We start from the raw sequence: 19,554 nt of genomic DNA on the forward strand, positions 1-19,554 counted from the left end.
CTCTAAATGAGCACAGTAAGCATAAATACAGCAAGATGTTTTGGAAGTGGTAACTTTCAGGGTCTAGAATAATTACTACTGCTAATAAAGATTTGATAACTTTCCATGAAGAAATGAATATGGGTTAAAATCAGAAAAAGCAGCAACTGTGTATGTCAAAGAGAGAAACCAACTATTTAACCCAGTTTACAAATTCTCAACAGATGTACGGCCTGCAGAGACAGAATATACTATCTACCAAATTCCTACTAATTCAGAATGACCCTTAGAAGATTCTTTTTACAATCATTACACTGATGTTTTTTCAACCCCAAGTCACAGATGTTAAGAGTTGTAAAATCTCTTACTTGCCTCTATTTCAGCATAGGTGAGGAGTTACCACAACTGGTATTCCTCTTTTACACCTTGACCTGTTTATATCTGAATTTCTTGTTCCATACATGCCCTCTATGTCCTGAAAGCTGTCCAATTTTGGAACTCTACATTGCATATTCATTGCGTATTTGGTGTCTTGTATGCTGCACAAATTAGTCACACCCTTCTCATCTGCTCCATCCTTGAGCACAAAGACTGGGAAAATATGAATGTACAGATTTAACATGATAGACCTGGAATTTATCAAATTCCTGCAAATCCTTCTTTTTTTCCTTTTCTTTTAATTTCAGGTAAGGAGAAAATTTTGCATGCAGGGTTTAGCAGGAAGAAAGTGTTTCATAATGGTTATTAACTATCATTATGGCTCATAGCATCAGAGCATCCAGGCTCTGGCAACAGCATTGACCTCTGCATCCATCCAAAGATCCACAAAACCTGGCCATCTGTCAACCTTCCTTTGTCAGTTGCTCCAGCTTCTTTCTGTAACAGGTCTATATCTTCAGAAAATTTTGCTAAGAGCTATGTATTTTTAGATCATACAAGTCCTGCCAGGCCAACCAAATCCCTTTTCCAGTCTGCCACAGCATTCATGAAATCCCTTATAATGCACCACAGCTTAACTCTGCCCCCTGTATTCCAGCTGTGCATTAACACTCTTTGGACCATTTCTTTTATTCAGATCCTGCAGACTCTTCTGCTTTTCAAGTATTTAAAGCACCGCGGCTTTGCTAATGCAATCTTTTTTATCGTTCCCACATGGTTCTGCTAGACTGGACACATACACTATGCTACACAGCTTAAAAAAAAAAAAAGGAAAGTTAAAAAAAAAAAAAAGCAAAGCACATACATATCCTTAGAACGGCTCAGCCAGGAGAGTGTAACAGACAACATGTGGCCCTGGAGCAGAGGGCACGCTCATTGTCAAGCTACCTGCTGAGTACAGCCGCCAGCATTCAGAGTATTATAAAAAGGGCATTACTGTAACAATGACAAAGACAGTGAGCCCTACTTGCAAGAGTTTTAATGAGCAACACAGACCATGGCATTTGAAGATTGACAGTTTAGGTTGTTTGGTTGTTGTTTGTTTGGGTTTTTTTGAACTCCAAATTTCCATCACTTTTCAAATGATAAAGCTTCTGAATAAATCGGTCAGTTCTGAGAAAGCAGAATATACATTTTCAAGCCTTTTTGCCAAAAACACAGAGGGATGCCTCTAAATGCCAGCATCACAGTTCTTCTGCAAAGAAATTGGAGAAGATCACACTATACTTGCTTAGAAATAATTTTGGCTATATGAGATCTGAACTAGAATTAGACTGTTGACTCCCTTTTGCAATAGAGACAGAAGGAGAACTACAAAGAGAGATAGGATGGGGTATAACTACCAACTGAAGGAACAAGTCACGATGGGCAAACTTATGGGATCAGCACTTTCCCAGTTTCAGCCTTCTGAAAAAGCTAAATAGAAGTTATGAATTTTTTTTTTAAAAATATTATTTTTTTTTAAGTAAAATATAACATCCCATGCAAAGTACTTCTCCTCTTTCCCTTTAAATTTTCCACAGAACACTGTTTTTGTAGCTGCCAGTTCTGTGACCTTGCTGGAAGTGAGCAAGTCAGAGATCAATTAGTGAGCACAGAAGAAAGAAGCAGCGTCGACAGCATTCTGCCTGTCCCTTGGGAAGAGGAGCTCTGCTTCAGGGTACAAGCAGCAGAAGGCTGGAAGATTGTTATCCAATGGGAGAGCCTGTGCACATGTTGGTAACTAACTGCAAGATGCACAATGCAGCAGAAGTGAAAGGAAATGGGAGAGCCTCCTTTTCACTTTGGCTTCCATATTTTAAATTTTCCAGTAATTTAAACCCACTTCTATTTTGCATGAGACGAAAGCTTTTTTACACTAAATGACACCTACAGGAAATATACCATGCTGCTTTCAAATGTATACGTTACGAACACTCAGCTCTCTTCCTACCAAAACACCCCAGAGGAAACTATTCTTCAAAAACACTGCATACTCTTTACATACCCTCTTTAATCACTTATCAAAACCAGGAAAGGTTTATCTGTAAAGATTAATTGGGAATATGCAAAATAAATTGAAAGCTATTATTTGTCAAGGAAGAGAAACATTGCCAGTAAGCATGATCAAAACACCTACACCATCTCCAACACACCTTAGAAAAGCATATTGCTGTTCTTTGAAAGGGAATAGCAGTACAGAGGGTCCTTCTAATGCCAAAGTAAACACTGACATAAAACATCAAAGACAGTTTCTCATGTGTCAGGAAGCAGAAAAAAATAGTAGTTGATATTTTGGAAGAGTACTGAAACAATTTCTCCCATGCAATGATCTCACCTCCTCCAAGCTCTTGACTCAATCACTACTTCCTGGTCTCAGTCTCACCCCTGCAGTACAGATTACCTGGACCACAGAGCAGCAACTTGAATAATAGAATTATTGAACCTGTAAGTTCTAACTTTACTTGTCTATTAGATCAAACAATGCAAACAGAACTTCGGAAGAAATCCTCCCTCCAGAAGACACCACTTATTTATGGATTTCAGTCTTCATTTCCAGTGATCCTCTATATTCAAAAACAAATCAAATTAGCCACTTGTCTCTTGTCAATGGAAGAGGACCTATTTGCAAGTCAGCAGGAACATCCCAAGGCTCAGTCTCAGTAAAATTGTTTCACAGCACCTTGTCAGAGACTTGATGGGGATCATGTAGCACTATCTGCAAAAGCTGGCTGATGACATAAAACACAGAACACTTTGGGACATAGAGCAGGAAAATTTCAAAGATCAGGCCCTAGAACTGTTAAGGGTTTCCTTTTTTATTTTAAATATGAACATTTTAAATCCTGTCCAGAAATGTTATCAGAAAACATAATGAATGATGATGCTCACATTATTTCTCATTTCTAAAGCACTTCTCTATATACTAAAAATCCTCCTCTGGGAACACTTTCACTCCAGGAACGGAAAGCCAAGGACAGTGACTCAGACCTCTGTGGTTCCTAGCAAAGACCCCTGACTGCTGAATGGCTTTTGAACATAATTGTGGGGTTTTCCGCTAAGAAGATTCAGCTCCTGACATTTAGCTGTATTCTCAGTTTTGCATGAACTCCATCTCTTTAGTATTTAAATCAGTACATAAATATTTCACATAGAACCTAGCCTAAAATAAGCCACCTGCCTGGTTACCACAATGTTACAACAGTCTGTCTACTTGCCTTAATTTGCAGGCAACTATAATGCTATTTGTGAGATATACTATTCCACAAGGCCTCTCAGAAGAAACCTGAGAGATCAATAGTCCTTAAATAAGTAATTAGAAGTGCTGAAATCATTTAGGTCATCAAATTGCAAGTGAGATAAATAAAAAGTCATAGCTCCATGAACACCTGCCTTTAATAGAATTTTTACATTTCTTGGTTGAGTTAAATGCTATGAAAGCCTGCACACCAGAGCACAGGAGGGAAAACTCCTGAACAGCATCTCTAGCATGAAAGCAAATAGGCTAACACTACATACCTGCATGAAAATTATCTGGTGGCTTAATCAAAAAAAAAAAAAAAAGAGAGAAGATGGAAGATACAGACAACACACTCAGAAGAGGCACAATAGATTTCAGTGAGTAAGCCTTCTTCACTGAGAGAGTCATTAGGCACTGGAATGGGCTGCCTGGGGAGGTGGTGGAGTCGTCGTCCCTGGGGCAGTTCAAGGCAAGGTTGGATGTGGCACTTGGTGCCATGGTCTAGCCTTGGGCACTGTGGTAAAGGGTTGGACTTGATGATCTGTGAGGTCTCTTCCAACCTTGGTGATACTGTGATACTGTGTGATACTGTGATACTGTAATTCTGGTTAGAGTGATGTGCTCACACCCATTTCTCTGACCAAGGTTTTAGTGGACTGGACCACATCTCTTTGTTCTAGAGCTCCAACTACTTTAATATCAACAGGTATGAGAACCAGTTTTGTGACACTGGGTTTGGGTACAAATACATTAAGGAAACACACCAGCTTCAGCAAAGTCAGAATTTCATCCCAAGGGTACAACTTGTGACCATTTTCCAAATGCCATTGAATTCTGGCTATAGTCTCACAAAATTTACAATACAGTTATAAAACTACTGTATTATAACCACAATTTGCATTATACCAAGATTTTCAGACCACATTTCTGACCACAGTTCAAAGCATTTTATTTCTAACAGCTACTACAGCTCTCCACTTTCTTTTGACAAAAATGAACCTTGGTAAAGCTTTTTAAAAAATTATTATGACTGTACTGCTAGCTACACTCAGATAAACTCTGATTCCAGTTAAAGGCTTCATGATCATTGATAGACACTCAGCTATTGCTTCTATCAAAAAATACTGATCACTACAGACAAAAAAGAGACATGGGAAGGAGGAAACATGCAGATAAAAAAAAAAAAACAAAAAGAGAAAAAAAGACAAACCCAAACCACTGAAAACAAAAACTTTCTGTACTAGAAACAGATTGAAACCAGAAAGAATATTAGCATTTAGGAATGAAAAAGCCTATTCACTGTTGATGTTAAATACAACACCCGCAGAGATGGAAGCTGGGTTTATTTTTGATAGCAGCATAAACATTAAAGATAAGCCAAAAGCATTTAGAAAATATGGGTGCAGTACAAAGGCTCATGTGATGAGAGATATTTTGCTTTTAATCTTGACCTGGAAAACCTCTTGCCTGACAGAGCCTCTTTTCAGTGCAGTCACAGTCCTGCCTTGTTACTCTGCCTATTAGTGATAAAAAGGCCACCCAAGTTGTTGCTGCTTTGGAAGTACGGCAGGTTTTCAATCCTAAACTTCAAAGAAAAAGGAAAAAGACCCTAATAGATCTAAGGACATGCACTACACTCCTGTCTTTCCTTATCTAGTTCAATCACACCCTTTAAAGAAACAACCTTTACAACTGTATCATCATTTTTCTGTAAAGGACATAGATATTCCCTGAAATATTTATCTACTTGCCACTGATACATATATCAAACTACTTATCTCATATTGACATGAAATAGACATGTATCACATCCTACCTACACAATGAAAGAACAGCTGATTTCTAGGTGAGTTCAACATGTCTGCAATCCCAGCAATAGGTAAGTGCTAGCCACACCGACCACTCATGGGATCAAATCTCAAATGCGCATTATAAAGTATCCTGGCAGAAAACTGTGGGCATCTCTGTAAAGTTCAATCCTACTTTGGATGTCTGTTCACACAGTCCATGCTTATCTAGGGAGGAGAGCTACAGACTAACAGTCAATCTTTGAAACTCACTGCAATGAGAAACCTGCTGAGACACCACCAATGCCCCATGCTCAGCCACATTGTGCCTGCAGAACCTACTTGCTGCCACCTCTCCTTTCACAGCCCATTCAGACAGGGACAGCCTGTAATGAGCTGCAGTCTCCACATACTTCCGTGTGCACAACAGGTAAACACAGTTCCATTCATGCAAAAAGGAAAATGTTAAAGGCCAGACAATATATCAACATTCCATTTCCCAAAGGAAGATGTTAAAGATCAGGAGAGTTCAGATGATGATTTAGGGCCCCAATTTTATTAGATATTATGCCTATTGAAGGTTGGCAATATTATTTGTTCCAGGCCTTCCTACTACATAAGGAATGCTCTGCTGAGTCAGCTCAGCAATCCTATGTAGCCTGGTACTGTGTCTCTCAAAATGGCAGCAGAAGAAACCACATTGAGAAAGCCTGTAAGCCCAGTCACTTCCCATGGGCTGCTCTCTCCGATTTTCCTCAGGGTCTGCAATTGTTGTACTAGTGATATTAAGGGGTATGAAGTCAGTGACCACCACTTTGTCTCACTTCCCTTTCTGTAGGGACTGACATTGTACCACCAGCAATCATTTGTTAGATTCTGCCGACCTGCTCAAACTCTTTAAGACAGCAACTAAAACAATCTTCTTTTTCCCTCCACACTGACAGAAGTCTTCATGTGCCCTCTCTGACATCAGTGAGGAGCAACAGAGTTTGTTCTCTTTCCTATCTTGAGTAACGCAATCCACAATTTGAAAATAAACAAACACCTCATTAAATAAACCACAAAGTTTTCATTTCTTAGGAAACACTCCTGGGACACAGGCCACAATGAAATAATCTCAGCAGAAAACACGACTGCATGTGCATTTTATAGAAGCTGTTTACTGCTCTGAGTTTTGTCATGGCCATTAGCAGAGAGGTTTTACTCTTACATTTGGTAATGGCTATATGGAGTAAGATACAACTGGTGGGTTTAAGACAGTATGGCATACAAAACAATTTAGACGTTAGGATGGCCAAGGCCAGCTGTACTGTGCCCTAAACAGCACCTATAACAATAAGATCAAAACACTTCTGTTTACAAATGATTTGCAGGTTCACTATAGACAGCTTCACCTGGGCCAAAGGAAGGGATGTCCTGACAGGTGACAGCAAAGAGGCTCTGCCAGGTGTCAGTACAGCGTACAGCAGATCACTTGTTAGTTTAAGGAACACAATGTACCATGGCATTCAGCAGGGACACATCAAACAAAAAAATGAAATCAGAAGATTAACAAGTAGAGCAGCACATATGGAGATAGGCACATAGTTTCTTTTAACCTAGACCTTTGTTGTTTTAATAATTGATATGAAGTAGCAAATGACTCACTAATTGCACATCTAAATTGTAACCCAACCTGGAATCAATCACACATGGCATAAATTCTGTTCTTATTTGAAGCTAAATCCACCACAGTGCAAGCAGTAGCCTCTCTAATAATTGCATTAGTCATAACTGAAAGTATTTCCCACTTACTTCTTTCCAGTTTTGCTTGCTTTTCAAGCTGATCCTCATCCCTGTCGCTAGAAAGATCTCTGAAATGTTCCCCACAGAGCCTGCTCTGGGACTTCAAGAACACCGTGGTACATCTCATGGTGTGATTCCTTCTCTTTTAGTGTCTAACCTTCCTCCAGTATTATTTTAGCTCATTTGCTCCAGTGCAAAATCAGAATCATTCAGGACTGCTCCAGATACTAACAAGTACTCTGTAAAACTCCTAGTAATGAGTCAGGCATACAAAGAACTGCCACATTTATATATGTCAGCTTTTGTTTTGCAGTACAGATTCTGGATGTTTAAGTACCCTTCCCATTGGACAGTTATCTGCTCAAGTCTCTTCCTTTTATTCCCAAGATACACTTAAAAAAAAAAAAAAAAAAAAGAAAAATACAGGTCTTGTAAGCTTTTCTCAGAACAGAACTCCTTGCTACATCATGCCACAGATTAACCAGATGTGGGCCAAACAAATATAAAGGAAGAAGAAAATGCAACAATAAAAGCTAGGCTCAAGAACAGACAAAACAAATTTTGGCACCTAGATAAAACATGGAATGCTCAAGGAACAGCAAGATGGCATTTGAGAACTACCAAACATGAAGTCAGACTTTTGCAGGATCCTCACTATGAGACAGACATGTCAAAACCCATATTATCATAGAATGATTTAGGTTGGAAGGGACCTTAAAGATCATGTAGTTCCAATCCCCATGTTAAAGCAAAACTTAGTAGTATTCACACTCTCAGCGTTGTGCTGAGAGTCCATAGTTAAGTCTCAGCCTCAACATGAGCTGGATGTAAGGAGAGTTGCTTAAGGCTTGGAGATGCTTTCAGGAGATCAATACTTACACACAGTTACATATCCCACAAGTAACGTTTACTTACCCCAGCAGTGACTATTCCAGTGCTGATACCATCTCACATTTCTTTACCCCCACTGTGAATCTTCTGCCCACATCCTGTAGAGAAACAGATTCAGCTGAAATGTGCCAAATTTTCACTGTTGAGTTCCCTTCCTTCACGCTCAGACCACTCCCAGCAATTGAGTACTCCGGTATACAGTCTTTGGCTTTAACACAGTTTTGCAGAAGTATTCCACTGATTCTAGATGTTAATACTTGCACAGTCACCCTGTAAGTATAGGGGACCAAACAAATAAAAATTACTCTTTCTGAATGCTGTTTTAATGTGCTCAACATCTATTTTTATGCTGCCTATATCATAATCCTTTAACTTTCACTTTCTGCTCTCTACATTGGCACTTTTTGGTAGAAGATAGATGACATCAGGCCTTCTCACTTTGTTTTCTTTATCTATTTGCATCCTACCTCCCTTCTTTTCTTATGACTTCTCTCCACACAAGCAAATAGGGTAAGGAGGAAGAGTTTCTTTGGACACTGTTTTATGTTGTATGGAATTGCTTCCCACTTCATTCTTGTCATAAAAGATGAGCTGCTTTTTCTAATTGCAAGATTTTCATCAAAACACCTCACATTTGCAAGCCATCTTCTTAGCTTATCACCTTCTCAATCCAAACCTCCCGTGTAGAAAGTGTTCAAACACTGACAAACTTCAAAGCACGCAAACAGCCACATTAAATGTGTGATTAGTCTCACTGAAATTAAAGCTAAGCACACGCAATTATTTGGTTTTGTAGACTAAAAAGATGTAAATCACACAAATTCTTTTCCAAATTCTCCTATTTTGTCATTCTCAAGTTCTTGTGAACCTTACCAGACTAATTTCACATGAAAAGACAGCTTTTTCTATGAAGATTTCTAAAATACATGCCTTATACAGAGTGACTTTTTTCCCCAATTCAAAGCCTGTCCTCAGATATCTTTGCACAAATCCCATTAACGTTAGTACATGTCTAAAGGCAGAATTTGAAACCCGTAAAGAACTGGGTCACTGGACAATGCTAAGCCTCAAACAGAGATTTCTTTTCTGAGTTATAACAAGAGAAAAATACCTCTTCCCTCAGGCATTATGCGAGCATTCCCATTTGTCTGTAAACAATACCAAACACTTGAAACTTGATAGGTTACATTTCATCCTTGCTCACTTAGGACTTTCCCCTTTACTACAGCTAATAGCCATTTAGTCCTTAATGCAGTATTTGTTGCCAGTGCTAGATCATCCAAGTACACGAGCCCGGGGGCTTCTGACTGTGATTTCGAGGCCTGGTTCACTACAAGCATAAAACCAGTACATAGCAACATTTTTTGGTAAAGGATCCCAGTTTTCTGGAGTTTTTTGGTCCACAGTAAAACGGTTTTCACATATTAGTCATACACATCTGCTTTGCCTCTGTGTTTTATCTAACACTGATAATAACATTTCATTATCACGGTTCTACAATACAGCATAACCAGGCGTGAGAGCTACAAGCAGGAAGACCATGAACAGACAGGTTTCTTTATAAACTAGTTCTATAGTTCCATTGTAGTTATATATAACCCCCCCCAAACCTTTCTAAGGCAGTATTTTGTTTCAAGAAAGAGCATAATTATTGTTGATTACTTTAACTTTCATCAAGATAACTCTAATCCCAGGTTGCTTTTAGAACAATTCAAGTCCCCATCTTGTACTGAGTATACTTAGAGATATAAATTATTTTTTTTCCTTTTTATTCCAGGAAGCCTTAAGACAGATGTTAACTTTTTGTCCAAACCTCAGATGTTCTTTTCCTTGTTAAATTTAAACCCTTGTACTGCAGAGCCAAAACTCTTCCAAACCCTGTATTCTAAATTAATCCATCAATCCCTTTTCCTCTGGGCAAATCATTAGCCCAAGGGAGGACTCAATAGAAAAAGTTAAGATTTCACTCAGATCACAGCTGAAAATACCTTTCTTCTGTCTCTGCAAAACCTTCACTATCTGAGATGCCATCTCTTGTATATTTTTCTCTCCTTAACACATTTCCAGCTTCATTGCACAGTCACTAATTTTCACAGTTGCCCTTCCCATTCCACTGTCTCCTCAGGCAGCCTTTCTCTGGGCTACATTTGTACTCTGTCTCTATTCGATGTAATCAATTTCAAATTAAAAATGTTCTCAAATTAAGTCCTTGGACCAGTCCTTGATTCTCTGTTATCTTCTGGTCCCTTCTCAAGGCCTACATTGATATTTTGAGGCTACACAGGAGATGTAGTTAAACTCATTCAATACTCTGAAACTTTTCAATTCTAGATTTGAAAGCAGTAATTGGGATTCCTCAGATTTGTTTCAATCTTTAAATATAATGAGATAAAAGTTTGTAACAAAGTAGAGCTATGCCTGACTGGTTCAAAACTAAGGTGAGACTTCAGCCACAGATTTGGAAAGAAGTGTCAGTTGAATTCGAACAAGCTGGACCTCTCATTACGTGTACAGTTATTAATGCACACGTGTTTTCCACTTTCACTCTAATGCTGCAAATCACTCTTTTGAATGAAAGTTACTGTTCCACTCCAGCACTGCAAATCTCCTGATCCTGCTGCCTCCTGCCAAAGTTCCCTCACAGGCTGCTTCAGCACAGCATGTTGTGTGTTGATTCTTTTGGCACAGAGCTCCCCAGTTCACTGTCTTTCATCTTTATAGCCTACACAAAATCAGTTCTGAAAAGCGCAAAAAGTGATATCAAATATGATTGCCATGGACTTATACATTGAAAGACAAGTTTGAGAAGGCACTCAACCTAGAAAAACTAACAAATGTGAGGGTATCAATCATTGCAATGTTGCAGCAAAACCATATGCTACAGGAAAAAAAGAATAAGAAAACCACCAGACCCAAATCCCATCCCCCCCCTCTGCTTGTACCTAAAGGTTCTGGCAATCTAGCACTTCTCTGAAGTCTGACGAACAGTCCTCCGAGCTCTCTTCAACCTCACTGCCGTGCTCATTTGCTCTATAGCAGACAGGTATCTGGGAGTAGGACGAAGCTAATTTGGATCCATTTTCTTCACTTCTAGAAAAGAAAGATGGAGATCATTGAATGCCATATTCTGACCTGCCCGAATATGCTACAAAGCTGCTTTGAGTCTAATGTCCTCGGACAACCACCGAGGACTCCAGAGAGTGTGGAAACGCTACTTCTCGGCTCAACCTAGTGGACTGCTCTCTTGCTGCAGTAGGATATAAGATCCATCCGTGTGTTGCCTGCTATAGAGCGCCAGGGCCCTGCCTCCTGCCTCCCACCTTCCCCTCTCCCCTCAGCCTCCCTCAGGCCCTGCCAGCGCGCGCCATCCCAGCACCTTCCCGCTCCTTCAGCCAGCAGGGACGGGTCTTTATGTGCCAAGTATGTACACTCTCGGCCCTGGGCAGCAGCAAGAGGGCTTAGGTGATGGTGGAATCGCACGCCCAGTCTCTGTTGAGACGCCCCAGGGCAGCGACAGCGGGGCAGGGCGGATCCTGCCCGCACACACCTGCCTCCCGCCAGGCCCGGCCTCCCCTTTGACGGCAATGGGCAGGACCCTACCGCGCGCGCTTACGCACTCTGCGTCCAACACGCTTGCACCTACGGCATTTGCGCAACAGGAGTCTGCTCTCTCTCTCAGGTGCAGCGTTCGCGTTGACGACACTACAGAGATTTCGTAAGGAACACTAGCCTCTTTGAGGGGCTTACGCAAATAACGCTCCTAGGTGTAGGCTTGGCCGCTCCTAACCGCCGTAGCCGCAGAAGCTCTCTGAACTGCAGAGAGCTCGGTCCACGGGGAGTGGGTAGAATTACGCAGCTGACGCAAGAAGTAGCAGCCCCAGGTAGGAAACCGGCCGGGCTGGGCCGGGCCAGGCCGAGAAACCTTACGTCAATTCCGTAAGGCTGCGCGGGCCTACCGCGAGGAGAGAGGAAACGGCTGGTTCCGCGCCGCTACGGAATTAGCGTGGCAGCCCGGCATCCCTCTACGTAGTTGGCGTAAGGCTCCCTCTCAGGTGCAGGGAGGGGGCGGGCTCACGTTGCCCGGCAGCCCCAGCCTATGGGGGCGCCTGGCGCTGTCACGTGCCGGAGCCCCGCTCGCCGCTGCGGAGCCGGAGGAGCCGGACGGGGCCACGGAGCCAGGACGGGGCCGGGGGGCTGCGCTGAGGCCAGCGGCGAGCGGGGTGAGGCGGGCGAGCGGCGGGGCTGGCGGCGAAGAGGGCTCGGGGCGCCAGACAGCCCTCCCTACGCGCCCCGGAGGGGAGGCGGGCGCCGGGCGCCGCTCCTCCCACTGCACCGGGCACTGCGGGCAGGAGGCAAGGGCAGGACACGGCGCGGGGGGCGGCGCGGGGGATGGGAGGCGGTGCGGGAAGGGGGGAACTGGGGGACGCTGCTGGGCGGTGGAGGGGCGCGGCGGGCCGGGCCGAGGTGGGGGGTGGGTCTCCCTGCCCTGAAGGGACCGCCAGCCCGCGGGCGGGGGCGGCCATGGGGGGCTCGGCGCTGCGGGGGACCCGGCGGTGCAGGGGTGCTTGGCGATGAGGAGCTCCTTGGTGAAGGGGGCACTCGGCGCTGGGTGAGGGCTCGGCAAAGAGGGAGGCTTGGCGCTGAGTGGGGCTTACAGATGGGGGACTCGACACTGAGGGACGCGCCAGCGGCCGCCCTTTCCCCGGCTGCGAGGCGCGTACCTGTCCGCGGGCGCGCAGGTGCCGGTGGGCGCGGCGGAGCTGCGTCCGGTGTATAGGACACGGACATGCCCGGTGTGCGTCGAGGATCTCCGGCGGCCAAGGCGAGCGGTCCCGTTGCTGACAGTCTGCCACGGCCAGGAGCCGTGAGAGAGGCGATGGGGGATGGCCCCCCGCGAGCTGCCCGCACCGCAGCCACGACTCCTTTGCCATCAGAAGTTTGCTCTGGCCCGGTGGGTGCAATGCATCGCCCTGGCTGCACCTCCGGCCCGCTGTGCGGGGCTCCGGGTAGCCTGGCAGCTTCTGGTCCCGCGTCCCTCAGGTCCCTTCACAGGCTTCCTGGTTGTGAGGAAAAAAGCATCAGCGTTTTGGTGCATGGTGTTGGTTTGGGTTGTTGTGGATTTTTGCTTCCTTTGCACTGGATTTTGTTAATCATTAACCCACTAGTTTTCCTGGAAGTGAGAACTTGAAAAGAGATAACTGGGTAGGCATCTGCAAGCTACTGAGTAAAGCAAAACTTCATTTTTGAATCAAAGTAGAAATATGCATTATCTAGCTAAATGTCTTATTATTTATTTACATGGCTCTGAAAATGGTGCCGTGTGATTTACAGAAAGTAAGAAGAAAATGTCCTGCACCAGAGAGTATGTTCCCAGTGGCTCATGCACAGAATATGCCAGTACAAAAAAACCCCAGCAATCTATGAAGCAGGGGGTCCTGGATATATCTGGATTTTTTTCCTTTAGGTGTAGCCTATCATTTGTTAATGCATTTTTTTTTTTTTAGAGTTCTCTCATACTTGTCTGGAAAACTTAGAAATTCTAAGAATGGTTAAAGTAAAGAGAAACCCAAGTGAGCGTTGTTGTTGTTAGGCACATGGGTGGGGAATTTCAAATCTCTAGCTCCAAAAAATGTTGGCGTAACTTTAACCTAAATGAAAATAGCTGGGCTATTTAACTTAAATTAAGCTAGCTGTGTGTTCTAGTGAGCATTTGAAAGCTGGCCTTTTAAGGTAAAGGAAGAAAATTTAAAATTTCCTTCATGCAGAAGAACTTAAGATCCTTGGAAAGAATGGAGAAGGCAGGGCTGTTTGCAAAACTTGGCCTTAGGTTTTTTTATATTTCAGGATTTTTTTTATGAGACTCAAAGGAAGCGAGTATGGAGGCAGGGCGGGCTTAATGTTTGCAGGAAGGAAGGAAGATGGAACAGTGCTGTCTGAACTTGGAGAGCAGGCTTTGAAAGCCACACTTTTGTAAAGGGAAGGGAGGAAGGACTGAGAGTGTCTCTGCAGAGGTTGTGTTGTTGTATTCCTTTAGTGGCACAATGTTGTTCATAGTCACTGAAAAGCAAAAGTGTTTTCCAAGAACTAAAATAGTCCATCACAAATGTGTAAGAGCTGGATTCCAGTTACTTCCTGTCAGTGTAGAGAGGAAGAAGAAATCCATGTCAGCAGACTGTGCCTGGCTGTAGCTTCTGCTAAATTCCTGGTCATTTTTAGGAAGTTGCCTCTGGAAGTTCTTGGCATGTGTCATTTTCTTCTCTCTGAAACTTTCCAATCATTTACTCTGCTTCATGTTGGTGTGGAATAGAGAGATGAGGAAAAGTGGGCAAGGATTGCTAATGATGAAGTTTTAATATTTGCAGTGCTCTATTTCTCACAATCTTGTCATTGGTGGTGCAAGTCCAGTGCTGCTTTGGCATTTCCAGTTGAATATTACAGTCCTTACTAATGTTTTTATTCTGGTTTTCTAAAGGAGTTTGTTTACCTAGGCTGTTCATCCAAACTAATTTTCAATACTGACCTATTGACTATTGCTTTCTCCACAAAGAAGATGCTGATGAAGTACCAGGTCTTGCTCCAAGTGGTTGATAGGCTAAGTGCAAGGCAGAAACCTCAGACTTAATTTCTTGGGGAACAAGAGAAAGATTTCTTGTAGAAATCCTTGTGTGTCAGGGCCTGGAGGGAGCCCCAGGTGATAACTGGTGTGAGTGTTGCTGAGGAAGTGACTGAATCCAGCACTTGGGTTTGTCCTAGAAGGAATTTCAGACAACTGAAGGAATAAGTAAATTGAAAGACAAACCAGAAGACCACAAAAGGCATGTGAAGCCTCAAAGTTAGAGAAGTAGTTTAAACTGTGAGATACACAGATTTTTTTAAAGATCCTTGTTTCAAATGTGTAAGCCATTTTTTTTCCATGGGTGTTCGTTCAGTAATATGATGCTTAAGGTTGCAGAGCTCTCTTTTGAAGGTCCTCAGTTAGTGCTCCTCAAAGGCCTGTGGGTGGACTGAGTTGTTTGTTGTTTGTTTTTTTTTTTTTTAACTGTGAAATCGTGTTTGGAAGTAAAAAAGGCCTTTAAAAATAATCTTAAAGAAGCTGCTTTTTACTGTGAAAACCTTGCTGTAGAATTATAGAAGCTGCACTTTTCCACGTTGCTTTGGAAGCAGCTGAACTTTGTAACTTGGCATGTAAATAGAGCTCTTTGAAGAGCACGTCCGTGGCTGGAAAGAGGAGAGGGAAATGCCCTGGCTAGTTAACAAGCTTTTGAGCATGTAAAAAGCCACCGTGAGTGTGCTTGTTGAAGTGTCTGTTAGAAGTTTGTAGAGTCTTGTCCTTGGCTGTGGTGATGTACATACATCTAGAAGTGGCCAACAAGTGTAAATATGAAACAGTGGGGGGGGGGGGTGGGGGTGGGAAGACAGTTTGTGTATACTTCTATAGTCTGGGCCGGGTAAGGGAGAGTATTGGAGCAGTTGAGAAGAAGGTACCTGAGAATGTGTTGGTCTTCTGAGAGAGATGCTGGATGAGTGAAAAAGCAGTGATTCAGTCTACACCTGGTTGAGCTACCTCTTGGTGAGTTAGGATTTATGTTAAGCCTGACCACACCAACAGAGGACTTCAGCATAGCATTTTGATCTCTGTAACTTGCTTTGTTTCAAGTCTGGAAGAGGGAGCATTTTTCTGTTCTGACAACATACACAAGGAGTGCTTGGCTGATGTGGTGCCCTGGATTTGCTATAAAATGCGTGATACTGGCAAGTAAGAGGTGTTTTACTGCTGTCTGTGCTTCAGTGATGAAATCAATAGGAAAATTCCTGTTTAAAACAACATGAGAAGCAGGTTTGAATAGCAGAAAAATGCAAGTCTCAAACATTTCTGTAGAAATCATAGTTTGAGCACATTTGTTGTACTTGCAGAATGATTTGTCAAAGAGAAACTTTGTACTTCATAATTAGAGAAGCAGAAGCCTAAGCTGCATGGCCTGAAATACTTGATTTTTTTTTTTTATTAAAAGCAATAATTGATACAAGGTACAAGACCAGGGATGATATTTTTATTTTAGTTGTACTTCTGCATTTCTTGGCACTTCTGTAGTTTTTCCTTCCGCTCAGCAGTAGCTGCTGTAGGGGTGCAGTAGTGCTTCTTCACTGAGCAATATGTCAGAATACTTAGATAGTGGCACTGTCTACTCACAGAGAGACAGTTTCTGTTTAAATTTTTTTAAATCCTCAATTCATCTCCCTTTAAGAAGAAGCATATTCAGGAATTCATCCAAATTTTATGCGTGAGTTAACATAAACTTGTTGCAGTTTGTTTTGTTGTTGTTGGTTTTGTTTGTTTGTTTGTTTTGTAGCTGAATTACCTTAATTTTTTTTGTTTGTTTCTCGCACTCTGAACATCATGGGATGGAAGAGGACCAAGAGAGCTCTTGGCCTCCACTCCATGTGGGTCTGTTGCTTCTTGTTCCTACTTTTGCTTTGCCATGCATATGTTGTCCTTCCTGCTCATTTCCTGTGCAGTACTGGAATGTAGACAAGGTGCTGCTTATGGGAGAAGCATAAGAAAAAAATCCAGGGTATGTCATTGTTTGGGCTGTAACAGAAAGGTATGTGAAGCATGGTACTGGGCTGCTCTGGTCTTCTTTTGCTGGCTGAACCCAAGAGCTCTGAGGCTAATTCAATGTATGGGTTTTCCATGCAGCTGAGCAGAGCTGCTGTGTTACTGGGCAGCCTACACGTTTGCCAATCGGCTTCTCAAGTTATAAGGGCCGTGGATTATTAAAACCCATGCCCTTGTTGGTTTACTTGTTTGTTTGTTTGTTTCTACAAAACTTTATAACTCTGTTGTATTAAAATACTTTCATAATGTGCTGGTAAATTAAAAGTGTAAATAGATGCTGAGGAGGAATAATCTTATGAAATCCAACTGCTAGCTCATTTTAGGAGATCTCTTAGATTGTGAAAACTGAAGTGATCCTGCAGCATGGGTTGATTTAAATTAGTTCTCTTGTCTTGTGGTTTGGCATAGTATTTAAGAGCCTCAAGATGCTACTTGTGATTGACATAACAAAATGTAAATTATATGCTCTTTTACTAGGCTCTAATTTATCTGTCGTAAGGTTTGTGTACCAACAGTACTAAGATCTTCTTACAATACTGTTTCTCTTTCATGCAATGTCTACATAAGGGAATTAAATTACTCTTAATTGTATACTTGAAAATAAAATTGGGATGTGTCCGGCTATCACAGTAAATTGAATTTCACTGCTTCTTGGGTTTTTTGTGCATGTGCTTTAAACAGACTTTATTGAAAAATTAAATGCTTGAGTATCTGGTTGAGAAGAACACTCTTACTAGTGGGTTATTGTGAGATGGCACAGAACTTGAAGACATTCTAGGTTTTAGACCTGAAACTTTGATGTAGTTAGTGCTGAAGAAATGAAAGAATGATTGAAGCAAAACGTGACATTTGGCTCAACAGTAAACAATGTAATTAATGTTGCCTCTTAGAAATTGTCCTGCAGTAGAAACAGAAACTGTGAGCTGGTTTTTAGAGTCCTTTACTTTTGTATTTCCTCAGGTGCTTGGGAGGAGAAATATTTACATCAAACATATTTCTTGTTTGACTTGCAATACAGCAAATTCGGGTATTAGCATTGTGGATTTTAGGCCCTAAGTGTCTTTAGTACTCTCTAGTCTGATGGGACATGTGGGAATGTTTCTCCCAAGCTATTGGATTGCATTGGCCTTCCTGGAAGAGCAGCAACAGTCCACGGGGGGGTGCGTGAAGCCCAGGCCCACCAGCTCTGCGAGGCTGGTTTAGAAACAAGTCTTGGGTGGCTCTAGCGATGAGCTTTGGCAAGAGTCACTGTAGAAGCTGAGGAGACTTGAGGTTTGGGAGCAAGCTCTTTTTGGCTACACAGCACTGCTGCTTTCCTCCAGCGAGATTTTTGCCACAAAGTAGTTTATCCTGTGCCAGTGATACCATGAAGCTGGTACAGCTCTTTTATTATTATTCTGTGTTTTAAAGGGAGTAGAGTAGCTCCTGGAACAGTGGATTGTGTAAGTCATGGCTAATCTTTGAGAAGGCATCGAAAGTTTAATTGCTTGTTGCAGGACATTGGGTAACTGGTTTTTTTGTTACTGTGTAGCAGACAAAGCATTGTTACCAAAAGCCTATTAATCCTTTCCATTAACATACTATTCCTCTTCTACGTCCTCGTATTTTCTCTTTAAAAAGAGTGTACAAAATGCAGCAAGGGAACAAGCCAGCACACTGCACCCCTCTGAATTTGCTTACTAGTTTTTCAGTTGGTGACCGTCTTAAAACTGCTGGCTGATTTCTACACATATAAAGCAGGGTTTGACTTAAATGGTCTTTTTACGACCTGCTTAGTGAGACATTCTACTAAACAGGTCACCTGAAGAGCGACCGGGTGAAAGCCTGCAGTTAAAACAGTACAAATCAGTTCATTTAAAAAAACAAAACAAAACAAAAGCAAAACACTAAATTACTGCTTGTATTAAAAAGAAGAAAAGGCATTTGAGTTTCAAGTCTGTCCTGTGTGAGTCAGCTGTTGAGAGGGCAGCTGGTACTGTGTTTTTGTTGTAGTGTGGTCAGAAAGGGCCCAACGGTGTAAGCTTGTGTAGATAAGATGAATGGCATTGGGTCATGGATGTTTTTGTTAACTATGGAAACAGATAACGTGTTATCAGTGGATCTGAAAGTGCTGACTAACGTGTGTTAACATTTAATCAATTTTGGCGTCGGATTTAAATAGCAGCTATTTATATGGTGTTAATTATCCGATCCTAAGCACCTAAGAGTGCTTCTGCAGGTCCCAGCCGGTGGGGAGTGGTAGCCCTAAGCACAGCCTGCGTGGCTGGTTTTTCCAGCTATGCTGTGAGGAAGCTGTGTGGTGATGTAGTAGGTTTGTAGCTGGTGCTGCATCTAGGTGAAGACATCAGTTCTCCAATACGAAGACAAAGAGGAAAAATAGGCATTTAGCTCTACTCTTTAATGTCTCTGTGCTGTAGGGACAACCTTTGCATAGGCAAACTCGCTCCTTTTCTCTGGTTATGGGATGGCTGCAGTTTGATCTTCTATGCATTTAGTGCTGTTCTACTTCTCTGCTTGATTTCCATATGTATAATATGACAGGTTTTGAATATTTGCTTTAATGGAAAAGATTCTGGAATAGAAGGGGGAGCTGTAGGCATACAGTGTCTTCAGAGAGTGAAGTACCGGTGAGTACACACAGCTAATGGAGAGCTGGAGGCTGTCCTGCCATCACAGAAACATTCCGGTTGGAAAAGACTCTAAGGATCATGAAGTCCAACCATTATCCTTACAAAGTTCACTCTTAAACCATATCCTCAAGCACCCTATCCAGCGTGATGGGACAAGTAGGGAACATAGAGCTCCAGGTAAGACGATGGAAAGGATAAAGGGTTATA

General features: G+C 42.3%; 2 protein-coding genes across 11 annotated transcripts in view; one reads left to right on the top strand and one right to left on the bottom strand.

Moving 5' to 3' along the window:
• The window catches only part of CRB2 (crumbs cell polarity complex component 2), a 71,011-nt gene extending 59,382 nt beyond the window's left edge, over nt 1-11,629 (bottom strand). For all 9 annotated transcript variants that reach the window (XM_064171289.1, XM_064171286.1, XM_064171285.1 and 6 more), the window contains exons 1-3: nt 11,477-11,629; nt 11,043-11,190; nt 8,125-8,198 (exon numbers count right to left, since the gene is read on the bottom strand). The gene's annotated coding sequence lies outside the window, so the exon portion shown is untranslated. The remainder of the gene's footprint in view (nt 1-8,124; nt 8,199-11,042; nt 11,191-11,476) is intronic.
• A 565-nt stretch (nt 11,630-12,194) lies between these two features.
• STRBP (spermatid perinuclear RNA binding protein) overlaps nt 12,195-19,554 on the top strand; it is a 55,526-nt gene continuing 48,166 nt past the window's right edge. For both annotated transcript variants that reach the window (XM_064171325.1, XM_064171326.1), the window contains exon 1: nt 12,195-12,320. In XM_064171325.1, the coding sequence (XP_064027395.1) occupies nt 12,197-12,320 (124 nt within the window). In that variant the 5' untranslated portion in view covers nt 12,195-12,196. The remainder of the gene's footprint in view (nt 12,321-19,554) is intronic.

The sequence above is a fragment of the Pogoniulus pusillus genome, chromosome 35 (assembly GCF_015220805.1).
Source record: "Pogoniulus pusillus isolate bPogPus1 chromosome 35, bPogPus1.pri, whole genome shotgun sequence".
In the NCBI taxonomy this organism is placed as follows: Eukaryota; Metazoa; Chordata; class Aves; order Piciformes; family Lybiidae; genus Pogoniulus; species Pogoniulus pusillus.